General features: G+C 44.6%; 1 protein-coding gene across 1 annotated transcript; it reads left to right on the top strand.

The window, feature by feature from the left end:
- Positions 1-4179: 4179 nt before the first annotated feature.
- RXFP3 (relaxin family peptide receptor 3) lies at positions 4180-5517 on the top strand (the record flags this gene model as incomplete). The annotated part of the gene is made up of 1 exon (XM_080362661.1): positions 4180-5517. One exon carries the CDS (start codon positions 4180-4182, stop codon positions 5515-5517), a length of 1338 nt encoding a protein of 445 aa, XP_080218787.1.
- Between the last annotated feature and the right edge of the window lie 11032 nt (positions 5518-16549).

Here is a 16549-nt window from a genome sequence, read left to right as displayed (position 1 = left end):
TTCTCCTGCTCCAAAAATCTGTTTTAGTGAGAAAAAATGCCATAAAAATAACTATTCATAAAACAGAATTCTGTGGCAAGAATGCAACATTTAAGAATAATATAAAGCTGATCTGAGTAACACATATTAATAATTCTTTTCAGTGAAATGTGTTCATGAGCTTTAGTATTGCTACTCATTGCTTCAGTATGTTGAATAGAGAAAGATAAAAAAATCCTTTGCTGCTACAACAATGCTGCAAGAAATAGTGCCATGTTTCTGTATTTAAAACAGTGATACATTAAATATTTCAAAATCTGCTTTAAGCTGCAAAAATGGCTTTCATATTAAAAACAGAACCACATTTCCCATGCCAAAACATTTCAGAACAGCATGGAGCTGGCTTAGTCACTGCTGTAATCATAATACATCCCTCATTTGTGTATGAGATCTGTAAAGGAAGTGAAAAATGATAGGGATACTTCAGGGTAAGTTGTAGAAAAATTATGATTTTCAGCAAATGTTTATTTGGTGTATTATTTGAAATATTTTTGAATGCTATTTGAGAACTACTTACAGTGACACTTTTATCTCTGATACAATATATTCTAAATCAATGTGCCATTTCTGTTGGTGGTCTGATCTGGCGCAAGCTTTTTAAGTTTCAGATTGATGCTATCTGAAGACAAACTAGCAGCCCTATGGATTGTTTTAGCATAGTACTATGTAAACCCCAAAAGCCTCTTAAAAAACCCTGCAAGATCTGTTTGAGATTTTCAAAGTTAACAAATCAGCCATTTTTTCCCTATTATCACCAGAATACTTACCAAAAGGCTGTGCCCATCAAATTTATTACTGTTTTCAAAAAGCTTGAGTCCAATTACACTGGCACGTTAATAAAGACTCCAGAAAGTCACATATTAGCAACAAGCCTTGGGTAGCATCGGTGGAATAAATCATGAACAAACAGAAGACAGTATTTTCCAGAATAATAGTCCTTAGGTAACATATCAGATTAATTTTGCAATACTTTTCAAAATAGCAATGACTTTTAAAACATTTTTCCAGCTATGGAAATGTTCTGGTGGTGCGATATATAAATTATTCAGCTAATATTTCTTTTATTATTCATCTAAGTTTAGCAAGTTCCCTTACCTGCCTGTAAAACTTCCTCTCTGAGGTAAAGAATGACTGAAGAAAAAGACAAACACTGAAAATAAATTTGTCCAGTGGTCAGAATATGAGCCAAAAACCTGGACAAGTGTTTCCCTTTTGCAGCTCTGAGTTCAAAATCAATGAGTTCCCAGGAGATACTTCAGTTCACACGCTGGTGATTTCTCTGGGTGGCCAACAAAAAAAGCAAAATATCTTCAGACATTATTTCCCTCCCCTTTCTGAATCTTTACTGCCGTTCAGCTTCCACAGTATATCAACAAGATATACGAGCAGGGAAATATTCAAATGATAGATTAATTTCATGCAAGACATGGTTTCTGCAGTTTTTTCCAATGAAATATTTAAAATTGGACATGGAGATAGCAATGTGATCAGAATGGGGCAGAATTCAGTCTGGAGAAAATCTACTTTGTTGTCCATCCTACTAATGATTTACTGAGTGAATGTGTCACAGCCTCTGCATGGCTCAATTACAGATGATGTTTCCCTTGTGAACTAATAGTGGAAGGACCAAGTAGATGGGGAAAATTGAACAAGAAGTTGCTTGTTTCAACCTTCATTTTGGATAAGTGCTGACACTAGTGCCAATGCAGCCAGAGCTGCTGAGGGCTGGGGGTCACTTTGCCTCTGGAACCATTTGCAGAACCTCTGCAGTGGTGCAGTTCTGACTAAAACTCGACATTTTTGCTTTGCTTGTTTATATGGTTGTTGCACTACTAATGCTAAAGAATCCCTGCCTTTCTCTCCTGCCTGTACTGTTTTACAGTCAGCGGAGCAACAATGATGGGGCTGATGGGGCTGTTTGGTTTCATGGCAAGGATGGTTTACTTTGCATGAGAAAGTCTGAGAAACTGTTGCCATTCAGCAGCCCAGGGGGTGGCACTTACTGCCCCACTATTGAGAATGCCACCTGAATGCAACTCTAGTCAGCAATTATAAGGTATGGAAGGCTAGAAAAATTCCATGATTTGCAAAAAGCTCAGAAGAAATGTCAGGAGTCCATTTTTCAAGGACTGCTGCAGTCAGCTTTTTGAAGGCCCGTTATTTCATTTCTTTTGTTTTGTTCTAGTACCAATGTATTTAGCGTAGCAAGTAATCTGGAGGCTGTCTTCGCAGAGTATTACACTGCTTATTCCCATAAGTTGTACCCTCATCATATACAACACAATAAAGGTATAGAACTTCGTAGTTACTGTTGTTCCCCTTTCACACTCCTGTGATCCAGCTGGTAACTTTTACTGGGTCACTGTAGATGTAAACCAGAGTAATGAGTGGACGGCTGGCAACAGTTGGCACACACGGCCATCTCTTTGGAGGAATTTTGATGAGATAAATCAGTTTAAACACTAGGTAGAAATAATGTACTTGTTAAATCTTTCCTTAATCTCCCCCAGATGGGTGATTTACAGTGCTTTATTTAGGTATACTTAGAATATATTTCGCTTTCAGAATGTGCACTTACCAAAGTAATTTATTCGCAAGCAGGATAGGAGAAGGAAAGCCTCGGTTCCTGTTTCTATCGGTTGCTGTTTCTGCTGCAAGTCGGGTGGCAGAGCGCAGCGCAGGGGTGTGCCGGCTGCCGCTGCTCAGCTCCCCGGGCCTGTGCTGCCGCTGCCCGGCGCGCCGGGGCCCTCTGCGGGCGATCGGCTTCCGGGAGCCCGCGGCCGCCCCTCGGCCTCCCGCGGAAGCGGCGTCTGCCCCTGGCGGGTCCTGCCCGCTTCTGCCTTCGCCCCGGCGCTGCGTGCTACCGGCAGCCGGACTTCACAGCTTGGTTGTCCCTGCCTTTCGTTCTAAAATTAGGGATATTACCGTCTTCCCATGACCCGAAAGTGGGAAAGGTGTTTGTCTGTCTCTGCACTGTATCACAGTATCACAGTATGTTTGGGATTGAAAGGGACCTCAGAAGATCATCTAGTCCAATCCCCCTGCCAGAGCAGAAACGCCTAGATGAGGTCACACAGGAACATGTCCAGGTGGGTTTTGAATGTCTCCAGGGAAGGAGACTCCACAACTCCCCTGGGCAGCCTGTTCCAGTGCTCCGTCACCCTCACTGAGAAAAGTTTCTTCTCAAATTTAAGTAGGACCTCTTTGTGTTCCAGCTTGATCCCATTAACCCTTGTCCTATCATTGTTTGCCACCGAGAAGAGCCTGGCTCCATCCTCATGGCACTCACCTTTTATATACTTATAGACATTAATGAGGTCCCCCCCTTAGTCTCCTCTTCTCCAAACTAAAGAGACCCAGCTCCCTCAGCCTTTCCTCATAAGGGAGATGCTCCACTCCCTTAATCACCTTTGTTGCCCTACGCTGGACTCTCTCCAGCAGTTCTCTGTCCTTCTTGAACTGAGGGGCCCAGAACTGGACACGATACTCCAGATGGGGTCTCACCAGGGCGGAGTAGAGGGAATGTGGTCGTTTTGAAGACAGAGAAGCACGTCCAGGGTTGGTGCCGAGGTTTCTCAGGCAGGAAAGCACAGGTTGTTTCGGGCTTGCCCCTCATCTGAGCAGGAGAGCGACGCACCCCAGCACGTCCCAAGCGCAGGAGGGAAAGCGGCGGGTATTTTGGAGCTGACCCGCTGGGCGGACTTTTTTGGGAGAGGGCATCGCCTCGGATCGGGAACTTGCCAAACTCAGCCCACGGAAAGGCGCCGCTCGGTTGGTTTGCACGCCCGGTCCCCAGCCGGGCAGGCGGAACGGGAGGGAGGCGAGCGGCAGGGATGCAGCCGCTGTGAGTGAGCGAGGGAGAACTGCAGGGCCGGGGGGGGCGGGGGCGCGGCCGCCCCCACTCAGCACCCGGGAGAGCTCCGCCGCCGCGCCGCGCATGCCCCGGCCCCGCCGGCGCGGATATAACCGCGGCGCGGGGCGGGATCGACTCCAGCCGCGGGGACCCGCCGAGCGGGAGAGTCGCCGTCCCCTTCCCTGCCGCCGCTCCAGCAGCCCGGCCGCCGCAGAGCCCGCCCGCCGCTGCCGGCTCGGGGCTCTGGGGAAAGGCTCCTGCGGACCCGGCGCACTCCCTAGCATGGGATGGGCGAGCCCTGCGAGAGCGGTTCCTGCTCGCCAGCCGGCGGCATGAAGGAAGGAGCGGACTGGGAGTCCTGGGACTCGCCACTGGGCTTGCTGGAGGGTGCCCAGATGGGCAACAAGAGCAACATGTCCTTCCTGCAGCTCTTCAAGAACATCAACCTGGAGCGAGCTGACGGGATGCAGGGGGACAGCTCTGATGTGGTGCGGATTGTCATCTCACTGGTGTACTCTGTGGTGTGCGCCATGGGGCTGGTGGGCAACCTGCTGGTGCTCTACCTGATGAAAAGCAAACAAGGCTGGAGAAAGTCCTCCATCAACCTCTTTGTGACTAGCCTGGCAGTGACTGACTTCCAGTTTGTGCTGACCTTGCCATTCTGGGCAGTGGAGAACGCACTGGACTTCAACTGGCTCTTCGGCAAGGCAATGTGTAAGATCGTCTCATATGTGACAGCTATGAATATGTATGCCAGTGTCTTCTTTCTCACTGCCATGAGTGTGGCTCGATACCGCTCTGTGGCTTCAGCCTTGAAGAATCAGAGGCGAGGTGACCCACTGGGTGGCTGCTGTTCTGCCAAGTGGCTTTGTGCACTCATCTGGCTGTTAGCTATCCTAGCTTCCCTGCCTCATGCCATTTTTTCCACCACTGCCACAGTATTTGATGATGTGCTCTGCCTTGTCAAGTTCCCCGAGGGCCGAGGCAGCAATGCCCAGTTCTGGCTGGGTCTGTACCACATCCAGAAGGTGCTCCTGGGCTTTGTGGTGCCACTGGCCGTCATCAGCCTCTGCTACTTGCTCCTGGTGCGCTTCATCAGTGACAAGCATGTTGGCAGCACCTGCAGTGGCCCCAGCACCAAGCGCCGCTCCAAAGTGACGAAGTCAGTGTCCATCGTGGTGCTGTCTTTCTTCTTGTGCTGGCTGCCTAACCAAGCACTCACAACGTGGGGCATTCTCATCAAACTCAACGTAGTGCACTTCAGTACCGAGTACTTCCTCTCCCAAGTGTACCTCTTCCCCATCAGCGTGTGCCTGGCACACTCCAACAGCTGCCTCAATCCCATCCTCTACTGCCTCATGCGCAGGGAGTTTCGAAAGGCACTGAAGAGCCTCCTCTGGAGGATCACCTCACCTTCCCTCACCACCATGCGTCCTTTCACTGACACCACCAAGCCTGAGCAGGAGGAGCAGGCCCTGCATGCCTTGGTGCCTGTCCACCCTGCTACTGCTTCTTCTCCTGCTGCAAATGTTCAGCCGGAGGTGGCCTACTACCCCCCTGGGGTGGTGATGTACAGCAGCCGCTATGACCTGCTGCCTGCCAGCTCCATGGAGCAGCAGTGCTGAGATGGGCAGGGGGTTCTGGGGGGTGGGACTGTGGGGTCCGTGCAAGATGTGGCCCTGGGATATTGAATGCCTGGTAGGGACAAAGGGAGGAGGTATGGGTAAAGGAGGGATTCTGTGCGAAAGATATGCTTTGGAGGTTGTGCCTGCTCTCAGAAGCTTGTTGGTGGAAATTGTTTTCTTGAAAATGTCCCCCAGACTGGAGAACAGGAGTAGGAGGAGGCAATGGTGGTGCACTGGGGATTGGAGTATCTCTAGGAGATGCTTTTAGTGTTTGTATGTGTTCTGGGGAAGAGGAACTGGGGAGGATGATGGGACTCCAGTCAGGGGGGATACAGGATGTGAAAGGCACTGTAGGGAGGAGAGGGGCTGGGTGGGTTGGAGCAAGGCTGGGAGGCCTCCGCTCTGTCACTCCAACCTGCAGGTGCAAGTAGCAAAGGGCCAGCAGCCCTCACAGCCCTGTGTGTGTGTTTGTGGCAGGAGGAGGGAACTGGGCTGCTTTCTCACTGCTGCGTAGCATTGTAAATAGTGCCAGCCTGACTATGGTCCCTGCCCCCCGGGCTCCAGTAGGGGCACAGAGATCAGGCAGCCTATGTCCTGTTTCACACTTGCCCTGGTGGAACAGCCAGGACAAGTGGGTACAAGGCTCCTGCTTGTTCAGGCTTGGCCCCTTTCCCCTCTCTTAGGGACCCAGAAAAGAGAGGGGACAAGGAGCACTGTGGGCCCCTCCAGATTTGTGCAGGATCTGCTTTTCTAGCTCCCCCCATCCCCTCTGCTGCTGCCAGGACACAGAGCAACCCTGACAGCTAAGGAGAAAGCCAAGTACAAGAACTTGCAGCTTCATGGAGAGGTGTTGCTTTGCCTGGTTTTGGAAGGGATGGGGTCAGACCCCTGACACAGTGTTCACCATCCTCTCTTCAGGCTGATGCGGGAGAACCCACAGTGCCAAACTGTGTGTGGCAAGACAGATGTCTCTCCCAGGGCACTGAGGCTGCATGTTTCTGTCTTGCTGCACTTCAGACTGTTTGTATTTTAACTCCAGCACAACTGTAAATTAAAAAAAAAAAAAAAATTAAGAAAAATAAAAAGGGGGCAGGGAGGAAAAGAAACAAATCATAGCCACTTCAAGCTGCTTGCTCGGGGATACTTCTAGGTTCAACTGAAACCAAGCACAAAGTTTTTCTGTTCTGTGAAAGTGTTTGTTAAGGGTCTGCACTGATACTTGCCAGTGTTTCAGTTAACTCCAGTTCAGTTCCTCTGGTGTGAGGAGCCCTAGAGCCTGCAGGTCACTGCTTTTGCACCCTGGAGAATGGCAGGGACAATGCCTGTCCCAGCCTGTGTTCCAGAGAAACAACTGGGAAATAACTAGGTGTTGATCTGAAAGAAGCTTCTAAGGGCATGAAAAAAGCATGATTTTAAGCTGTGAAACTTTTTATGGTAAGCTTATGTATTTACTTTTGTTTTTTAATTATGAAGAAAAATAATTTAAAATGGAAAGATAAAAATATTTCTTTTAAAAGACGAAAAATTCAACAATTCTGCTTTTGTTGTCAAAACGCAAGTTCATTAATCCCCAATACTGCAAATGGGAAGAATATATAAACACAATATTCAAAGTCCCTCTCTATTTCTAGCCCCTTACCCTGCAGCCTAACTCCAACATCTGCTTGACTCTGCTGAAAAAAAAACATTTCTGCAGAGGGTTGTTTGTCACCTCTAAGTACTGATGTGGAGAAAACTTGCTGTTTTTCTCCAGAGAAAATTGCTGTGCTGTTAGTGGCAATTATGCTTTGCAGACTCTGATAGGTTTATTGTACGTGTTGGTAACTCCTGTTGTAAAATTCAGATTTGGACTGGAAGCAGCTGGTTCTGCTACTAGTAAGAAGAAGCTGTTCTGTTTTTTCAAGGCAGAAGAGATTTCTACTACAGCCTTGGGAGCTTACTAACTGGGAAGATACATGTGCCTGGAGAAGAACCACAGAAGCAAGCTGGCAGCTGATGTACATACTTCTACAGATGCAAAGACTCTGAAGAAATCAGATATATCCACGGAAGAACTTGAGCTTCTAAGTACTGTACAACTGCCCCTCTAAGTTCCTAAGTCCTGACTTGGCTGCCAGTTGAAGTCTGTAGGTACTTAAAGGTTTTTTCCTAGTAAATTTTTTTGTGCCTAGAAGTCTGCTCCTGAGCATGCCTAAATCTGCTTATGTCTGTAGCACTTACCTCTGTGCTTCATGGGGATCTCTCAGTCAGGACTGGCCTCAGTGTGTATCTGAAGCGAGGGAGGCAGCTCTGCATCCCAACACAGACCACATGGTGCCATGCCACACTAAGGAGGGGCTGTAAACTTAACTCATTCCCCCCACCCTTTTGCATGTATGTATAGATGTGCTGCTTCTGTCCCACCTTCAATGCATGTGCAGATTATGCTCCTTCCTTTTCTCTTTTGAAATGCTAAATAAGTGGGCAGAGCTTTTGCCCATAGCCTAGGAAACTCAGCTTCCCCCCTTGCACATCCCTGGGGAATTACTGAATCTCTGGTCTACTCCATGTATGTGCCCAAGTCCTCTGACTTGAAAGAGTTCCCTGTTGCATGAGTTGCTCACTGTTGCTTGGTCATAAAGGGAAAGCAAGCCCTTGAACACTGTCTTGGAGCATAGTGGTTGGGTGTAAGCCCCGAAGAGGAAGTGCCAAGATTTTTTTACCTTGTAAATACAGATGAGGATATTGGATCTGGGCCTGGATTCTAGGTCTCCCCTTTCCGAGAACAATGATTAACTTGCTCTCAGGTCCTGGTTCAATTAAGGTTTCAGTAAGCCATGCAAGAGCCTGAGAGCTTTCTAGACCTATAAATCTAGCAGCCCAGTGTGTCAAAGCATTTGCAAGAAATGCATCTGAGTCTCACATGTTCTGGGAGAAAGCCCTAATGCCTGTGCTAGCAGATGAAGAAAGCTACACAGCTGTATGAGAAAAGAATGTCATGAACACTTAACTCCAGAGTTCAGAGAGATCTAGCCATGTCTAAATGGGCCAGAAGAAAGTACCTAAATTAAGAAAAGTGGATGAGTCTCAAAGCCAGACTCTCTTCTTAGTGTTTGCTTTTGAACAGCATAGTTTCTTACTTGGCTTGCTGGAATTTTAATCCCTATCCTGATGCTTAAATGTTCTTGTACATTACATAAAAAGCTGTCCAGATGTCTAAAGCATAACTATGAATGTCTATAGATAGGAAATTGCCTAAAAGACATCCTCTGTGCTGCTCAGCATAACAAAACCTGTGTGCTTTTGTGGACATCAATGCAGACATAATTTTACGCCAGCAAAACAACACAGTGAAATAGGTGGTGTTCAGAACAACCCACAGCTAGGCCATAATGCTAGCAAGGTACCATGCTGAGAGGAAAACCCAGGTATCTGATCACTAAAGACATGAAAACTTTACATTTTGCAAATCACCCAAATAGAAAAATACCTTGAGGGACATATGAACTTAGACAGCATCTCTTTCTCAAGCCACTGATCCACCAGGTGTAGGTCCTGAGTTCAAAAAAGGCACAATCCACCCACTGAGCAAATGTCGGTTCAGGCCAGATTGGTAGGTCAGGCTGTGCAGGTCAGTGTGTACACAGCATGGCCAAAGAACACTGCTCCAGCTGCACATGAGCAGAGGGAAATTCTGTTTCACGTGCTGCAAGTCCCAGCTATTTGTACATGAGGTCTGCACTCTGTAGCATGGGCAGGGGCACCAGCCTGGACATCGCAAGGAAGGGGCAGCTGCTCTGAGTGTGCACATCAGGCCTGTGGCCTGGACAGAAGGTCTTTAAAGCTCCAGCTTTGAGACTACATGTTAACAACAACAAATTCTACTGGGTATCTGGGGGTTTCGTAAGTAATCAGCACAAGATGCTTCAAAACCACTTGCGTTTCCTTCAAATGTTCATGTCTTCATTTGTAACAATTGCCTTTTCATGGACTAAAATAAAGACAGCTGAAGGATGCAAAACAATACTTATGGAGTTCTTTAAGAGATTTTTGTGACCAGCCTCCTGCTGTTGGAGATTTCCTGGTGGGGTGTTGGTAGAGAGGGGCACATTGCCACAGAATGGTAGGAACCCGAAGGTGCAGGCTGACATCTAGTGACGAACTGGAAAAACCTTTAAAGCCCAGATGTTCTAATTAGGCACTCACTTTGATTGCCTAAGGACCTTTAAATATCTCTCTCCCTCAAATGACTAACCAAGCTCTTAATGTAATAACAACCTCCAGTTTCCAGGTTTCCCTTTTTAAATGCCTCTTCAGTAGAAATATTGCTTCACTTTCTCTTTGAATTATTTAAGTACTCACTTTAGCAGTATAAATCAAATGCAGTCCCCTTCATTCCAGTTCACTACTGTCTGCTTTGAAATCTGATTATTCAAATGACTGCCCATGCAGAAGCTCCGATCTAATCATCATCCCTGAGCTTGGGGAGGCACAGGTATGGGTATGGTGCAGCTCAAGGACATTAGATTGGGAGCTTGGATTTCAAATTCTTAGTAAGGCTTATTTCTCTCCTGCTTCAAAAGAGAATTCTGATTAATCCATTCAGAAGGGGTTATCAAAAATATCTTTTTATAATGATTAAGCAGTTATAAGAATCTCCTCCAGGTACATTCTCAGCATCAGTTGGTGCAGTAGCTGTTGAGATAAAGTCTGCAAGAAAAGGCTGAGCAGCCAGTTAATGCATTCCTTTGGTAAAGTGCTTCTGGTAACACACCTTAGATCTGTTTCCTAGTTGCAGGAAGTTGTTTTCCTTAGAAGTGGCTCTTTCAATTCCTACACATACGTGCACGTTTCTCAGCTTATGTTTGTGCATAGCCTCAGCATCCTTCACAAAATCATAACTGTAAAATATACAGACTCACAGGATGTCTGAGTAAATTGGGCCAAGACAGAAACAATTTATTTGGTCGTTTAAGTTTTTTGAAACATTGGCCTACCTGCTTGAAGAGTGCTAACAGAAGGTTAAGGTGATCAACTGCAGACTATTCAGTGTGGGAAACAACAAAACACTTGGATGTTGACTCCCTCACTCATCCATTCCTTGGGAGAATGAGATACTGTTTCTCCAAGGACCTGTGTTGTGAATTGCACAGAACAACTGAATGACTGCACTCATTGCACAATGGTCAAATTAACTGCTCAACACTGGCTTCTACGTCATTCTTCAATGAACCATTCCACTTCCATTCAGAAGTCACATCTAACCTAATGTTGGATAAAACTGGATTATTGCAGAAAAGCTCTTTGTCTCTGTAGTTCTGAAAAACTCCCTGATCAGCTTAGACCAGAAGTCTGAAAACCAAATATCTTCAATTTTCTTTTCAGGCCAAATCCTAAAACTGAGATTATTAATAAAGTTGCTACCAATTCATAGCTACCAACAATTAGCCGGGAGTTGAGATGATAAGGAAATCACAGCTGGCCAAGCTAGTAACCTCCTATGATGAGACAACTGGCCTGGTGGGTAAAAGAAGAGAGTGGATGTTGTTTATCTTGACTCAAATAAGGTTTTGATGCTCTCCTCCCTGACACCCCTAATCAGCAAAGAATGGAATAGATAAGTGGAAAGTGAGATGGATTGAAACTGGCTGAACTTCCAGGCTTGAAGTGTTGTGATTAGCAGCATGAAATCCAGCCGGAGAGCAGTGACCAGTGATCAATACTGAGGCCAGTCCTGTTCAACAGTCCTGTTACAATGAGGGTAGTAAAACACTGGCCCAGGTTGCCCAGATAGGTGGTAAATGCCCCATCACTGGAGACATTCCAGGCCACGCTGGATGGAGCTCTGAGCAACCTGATCTAGTTGAAGATGTCCCTGCTCATTGCAGGGTGGTTGGATTAGAAGACCTTTGAAGGTTGCTTCCAATCCAAACCATTCAATGATTCTATGATTCTATCAATACCTTCATTAATGATCTGATGATGCGACAGAGTGCACCCTACCATGTTTGCAAATGATACAAAAATGGGAGAAATGGCAGATACACAAGAGGATTGGGCCACTATTCATAGGGACCTTGATGGGCTGGAGAAATGGGCCGAGAAGAACCTCAGGGGGTTCAACAAAGGGAAATGCAATAAGCAGAGCACTGCCAGCAGATCTAGGGAGTTGATCCTTCCCCTCTGTTCAGCCTGGTGAGGCCACATTTGGGATGCTGTGTCCAATTCTGGGCTCCCCAGTACAAGAGAGAGATTAATTTACTGGAGAGGCTTCAGTATGATGTAGGGCTTGAAGCATCTGTCATGTAAGGAAAGGCTGACAGATCTGGGGCACTGAGAAGATTCAGGGGGATCTTATCAATGTGTGTAAATACCTGATTGGGGTGGGAGTTAAAGAAGATCGAACCAGACTCTTCTCAGTGTTGTCCAGGGAATGGACAACAGGCAATGGACAACAGGCAATAGGCAAAACCTGAAATTCAATAGATTTCATTTAAATGAGGAAAAAACCCCACCTTTTTATGGTGAGTGTGATCAAACACCAGAAGAGGTCACCCAGAGAGACTGTGGAGTCTCCATCTTTGGAAATACTCAGTATCTGAGCACATGCAGTCTGACCAGCTGCTGTAGCAACTCTGTGCTGAGCCCGAGGACTGGACTAGGTCACCTCCAGAGGCAACCCCAACTATTCTGTGCCTTTGGTGTGATACTGTGATGGCAAATAAATTGCTACGAATACGTCTTTGTTCCAATACAGTAGAATGTGCACACATCTGCCTTGCCTGACATTTTTTCTGCAAAAACCCTAAAAACTAGATCACCTCCTATTGTATATTTTAAATTATCTAATATATGTTTATGGTCATAAAGAGATTTCAAAAATGCTTTCACTGCTTTTTATTTCTGCTGAAACAGTTGAGGGAAGCTTAGGGGAAATATACTCTTCCTTTTGCCCATCAAAAAGCATTTTCTACTGAACCCCAGTCCCTTATTAATAGGCAAATCCAGTGATGCATATATAGGTAGAGAGCTATCCATGAGCTCCTGAATTGAAAGTAACAGGTCTCCTATAGCACTGTATTAAATAATTGCTCAACATGTACAGCTGATAATAAATAGTTAAAAAGAAGAATCTATTTTGAATTTCAGATTTGGGATTACATTTTCAGAGACATAGACTGAAATTTTGAATTTTGAGCACACTTGGTATGAAGTAATTCCAAGTAAAATATTCAAAAAACCCCAACATTTCTGTTCAGAAAGGAACAACACCCTTTAATAAGGTGTCATCTCTCAGAGAGAAACATAGTTTTAACAGCTGTTTTATTGCCATATTTTGCAATGTTATGGCAATCTAACAATATGTGGGATATATTTCTTAAAGGTCTTTTTATTGGGATTGGGTGTTATCTTGAAATTTCAGCACTTACTAAAGAGAAAGGTAATCCAGCCCTCAAAATCCCTGGAATCTGATAACTTGCAAATTGTATTGCAATATGTATGGCATTTATTTTATTAAAAACAAACAAACAAACAAAATCAGATCTGAATGTTGAAAAGCACAACAAATCATTTGAGATACATTTGCAGTTATATGGTGACCCATGCAACTCCAGGCTAGTGCTCCCAGCCTTTAACAAAAGGTATCTCTGCCAGAACCTTTTTCTTCCACTCATGTCTCTCCTTAGACCCCACATTTCTGCTGTCTTTCCCTCTGCTCCTCAACACCTTATGAGCAGAGGGGCACTGAAAACAGAGAGGTCAAAGACCCTGAGGCTGTCTGTTGTACTCTCTGTGTCCTCCACTGTCCCTTCCTCCTGTTGTACCTTACTTGTGAGGAAGAAATGCAACAGAAATTCATCCACCAAACAAATGAGGGATGGCTGCACTCCAGGACTGAGTCTTGGCATTAGCACTGAAGGTTTCAAAGGCCAGATTCTACCATGAGTTTGGTGCTAAGTGTGTTCTTGGTGGGCTCCTACCTATGTGTTCATGTACTGGTGTCTTCATTGGCATTACACAGGTGGGTTACAGCTATTAGCAAGCAACTTTCTTTTGCTTACACATGAAAAGAGAGAGGTGAATTGCAGCAGCACGTCAATTCAGGGTGAGATGAAACAGGAGGAGAATTGATGCTAGAAAGCAATGCGAGGCAAGGCAGGGAGCTCCTACGCTCTGGAGAAGTGCTATAATGTCATTAAACACCGGGGGGCAACCAAGCACCCAGCCTGCAAGTAGGAAAATACTTGATCTACTGAAAGACAGCAGCTCCATTCACTCTCCTCTTTGGAGCAGACATAGCCTTTGATAATTACCCTTTCAAAAATAAATCAAATTTTTTAGAAAAGGTCACAGATCTCTCTCCTTGAAAATATCAGGCAGGATCTGCTTATCTCAGTCTACTGTGCAATCCAGAGTGAGAGCACTGAATTTTGTTTTCCCACTACTGCAAGTACTTACCTGGAGCAACACAAGGCCATACTCTCTGGTTTGATGTTCCTGCATGATGTGAAATCATTAATCTTTAATACACGGGTAAAATATTAATACATGGGGAAGTAAAAAGTTCATTTTCAAGAGGAAACATTAGGAAATACAACTGATTAACATGTTTTGGATACCTAAAGGAGCAATGTATGAACCGGAATACACCATAGAAATCAACAGAATTACAGATTGCTTTTCACAATTTAGTCTTGAACAAGTGACCCTGACCATTTGCTGCTTAAATAAACAAAGAAGGGGCAGCTAGGGAATAATAAATGAATGCTGGAAACTTAGAGGGAAAAGTTTGGGTTTATAGGTAATTTTTCATAGCTTTATCATGTCAAAAATAATTTGAAGACACTTTACAGCAGATGCTTCCACCTTTATCCTTCATGAAGCGATCCCTCTACAGAAGTATCACATGTCATCATTGCCAAACCTCCTGCTCACACCACTCTCCCTATCTTTTGATATGCTGCAGGGACTGGTACCATTTCATGGGCACCAATGCTAAAGTTGCGAGTTCATCCTGACTTGCGTAGTTTACCTGGAAGAAAAGTGTCTCCCACAAACCTCCTGAGTTGATTGTTTCCAAGGGAGTCAAACAAATGTGATGAGATCACTGTGAAGACCAGAATGAACATCGGGGAAGAAAAATGTTACTAACACTGCAAGTGCTCTAAACAAGAGAACCAAAACTTCCTTGAATGGTTTGCTTGCATGACCGGCCTGCTTGTGAAATGGGAATGTGGCAGGCATTCATAAGAGAAAGAAAAAGGAGAGTGTCATTTAGATAAGATGGCAACCTTGTTTCCTACCTCATTTCATTCAGTCATGACTAATTCTGTTGAAGTAGGAGGGAGGAGGGGTTGGTTAGCTCAAGACACCTTGTCTTTATCTAAACATATCATCTGCATAAACACAATATAAAGGTCTTTATTTATTTGATTTCATGTCTGGAAACAAAACCAGATGAGAAAGATCAGAGTCAGGATACTTCTAACTTTGAAACTCACGTCACTGCAATAAAAGCCAATAATAAGTGCAACAGATAATCGTATTGATAACTCAAGTCCTGAACTATGCAAAATATCAGGAAAGGTGTAACTTCTTAAATTAGTAACACCACAGTCCAGTTCTTCAGTGCCTTTAACATTTTTAACATTTTAGCATTTGCATTGCTGAAATACTTACCTTATCCCTTCTCATGAATCAATAACATTTTAGATTGCTTTCAGTAACACTATAAATATTTTTTCTACGTCAGAGAGATCACCATCACAATTTTTCTGGTTTAAACACTGTATTTCAAGTTGTATGTAGTTTTTTGTCTGCTTGCTATTCTATTTTTGATGAAGACTCATTAAGAGAGATACTATTTAGTCTTAGAAACAAATATGGGATGCTTTTATAGTAAGATTTCCTAAGAAAAAATGGCTCTATTCTGTTCTGTGTTCTGTAGCATGCTGAAAATTATAAAAGGAAAGATCATAAGAAAGATGATAATGTGAGAACCCGAAACACTTTCCTCTGTAAAAATTCATAAATAAAAACTTTGATATATGTGATGGTCACATTTCTGTTCTCTCTGCAGGTCACAATTCTTGTTATTTTGCTACAGATCCATGGTCGCTCTGTGGGCCTGAATCAATGCCAGCTTTCTCTTTGTGTAACAGAGCAGAGATAGCACTGCCCATTCAAATTTTAATGTTCTGCTGGCATTTGACCTCAGAGAAAATATTGTCAAAAACGCAGATCTTGCGAAGGTCCTTTCCCAGCTTCACACTGAGATGGGAACTTTATGTCCTCAGCTCCTGGAGCATGGGTTTACATTGTGCTTCAAATCCTGCAGTTCTATAACACCAGATCACCTCTTCTTATCTCAATTGTTACGGCTTCACAGAAGCCTCGCTCTTCCCTTAAAGATTCCTCCTCCCAGGAGATATGGAGTTAATGGAAGTTAATGAGTTAATGATGGCATAAAGTGAACTGAGAAGACGACCACTCTTCATTCTCTGGACTTCTGCTGTTTGTCCCGGTTGAGACCCTTGTGCTCCAGCCATCAGCATCTATGAGGTTTTCAATCACAGTTCAAGGGCTCAGCTTTTCTCTGCCATGAGTGTGAAATGAGGTGGATTCATGAAGAGCTACAAAAATGGAAGAAACCACGGAATGGAAGAAAGACCAATGGAAGAAAGTGGCTCTTTCATACAGCAGAACGAAGAAGCTGTGAAAAGCTTCAGGGTTTGCCAGGCACTGAGCCCTGATTTGGGCCTACAGTGGAGACACAATCCCCAACAAGAAAAGGTAGCTGAGGCTGTCATGGGCTTGTTATAGTTAATAAGAGTGTGCCTAAGGGAAAATTGTTTTTCCTGAGAATAAATGACTCACTCTACTCTTGAAAACATACAAAAAGGATGAAGTTAGTACATCTCAACAGAGGCACCTTATGCTCAGATCTAAGTGTTTATTTGTGATGGTGTCAGTGTGTATCATGCAGAACTTCTAAGAGCTCATCAGTGCATTTGACTGAACAGTGTTAATTATACATGTGCGACATTTAAAA

The sequence above is a fragment of the Nesoenas mayeri genome, assembly GCF_963082525.1.
Source record: "Nesoenas mayeri genome assembly, chromosome: Z".
Lineage (NCBI taxonomy): Eukaryota > Metazoa > Chordata > Aves > Columbiformes > Columbidae > Nesoenas > Nesoenas mayeri.
The sequence above is the reverse complement of the archived record's forward strand: the minus strand, read 5'-3'. Positions and strand labels throughout refer to the sequence as shown.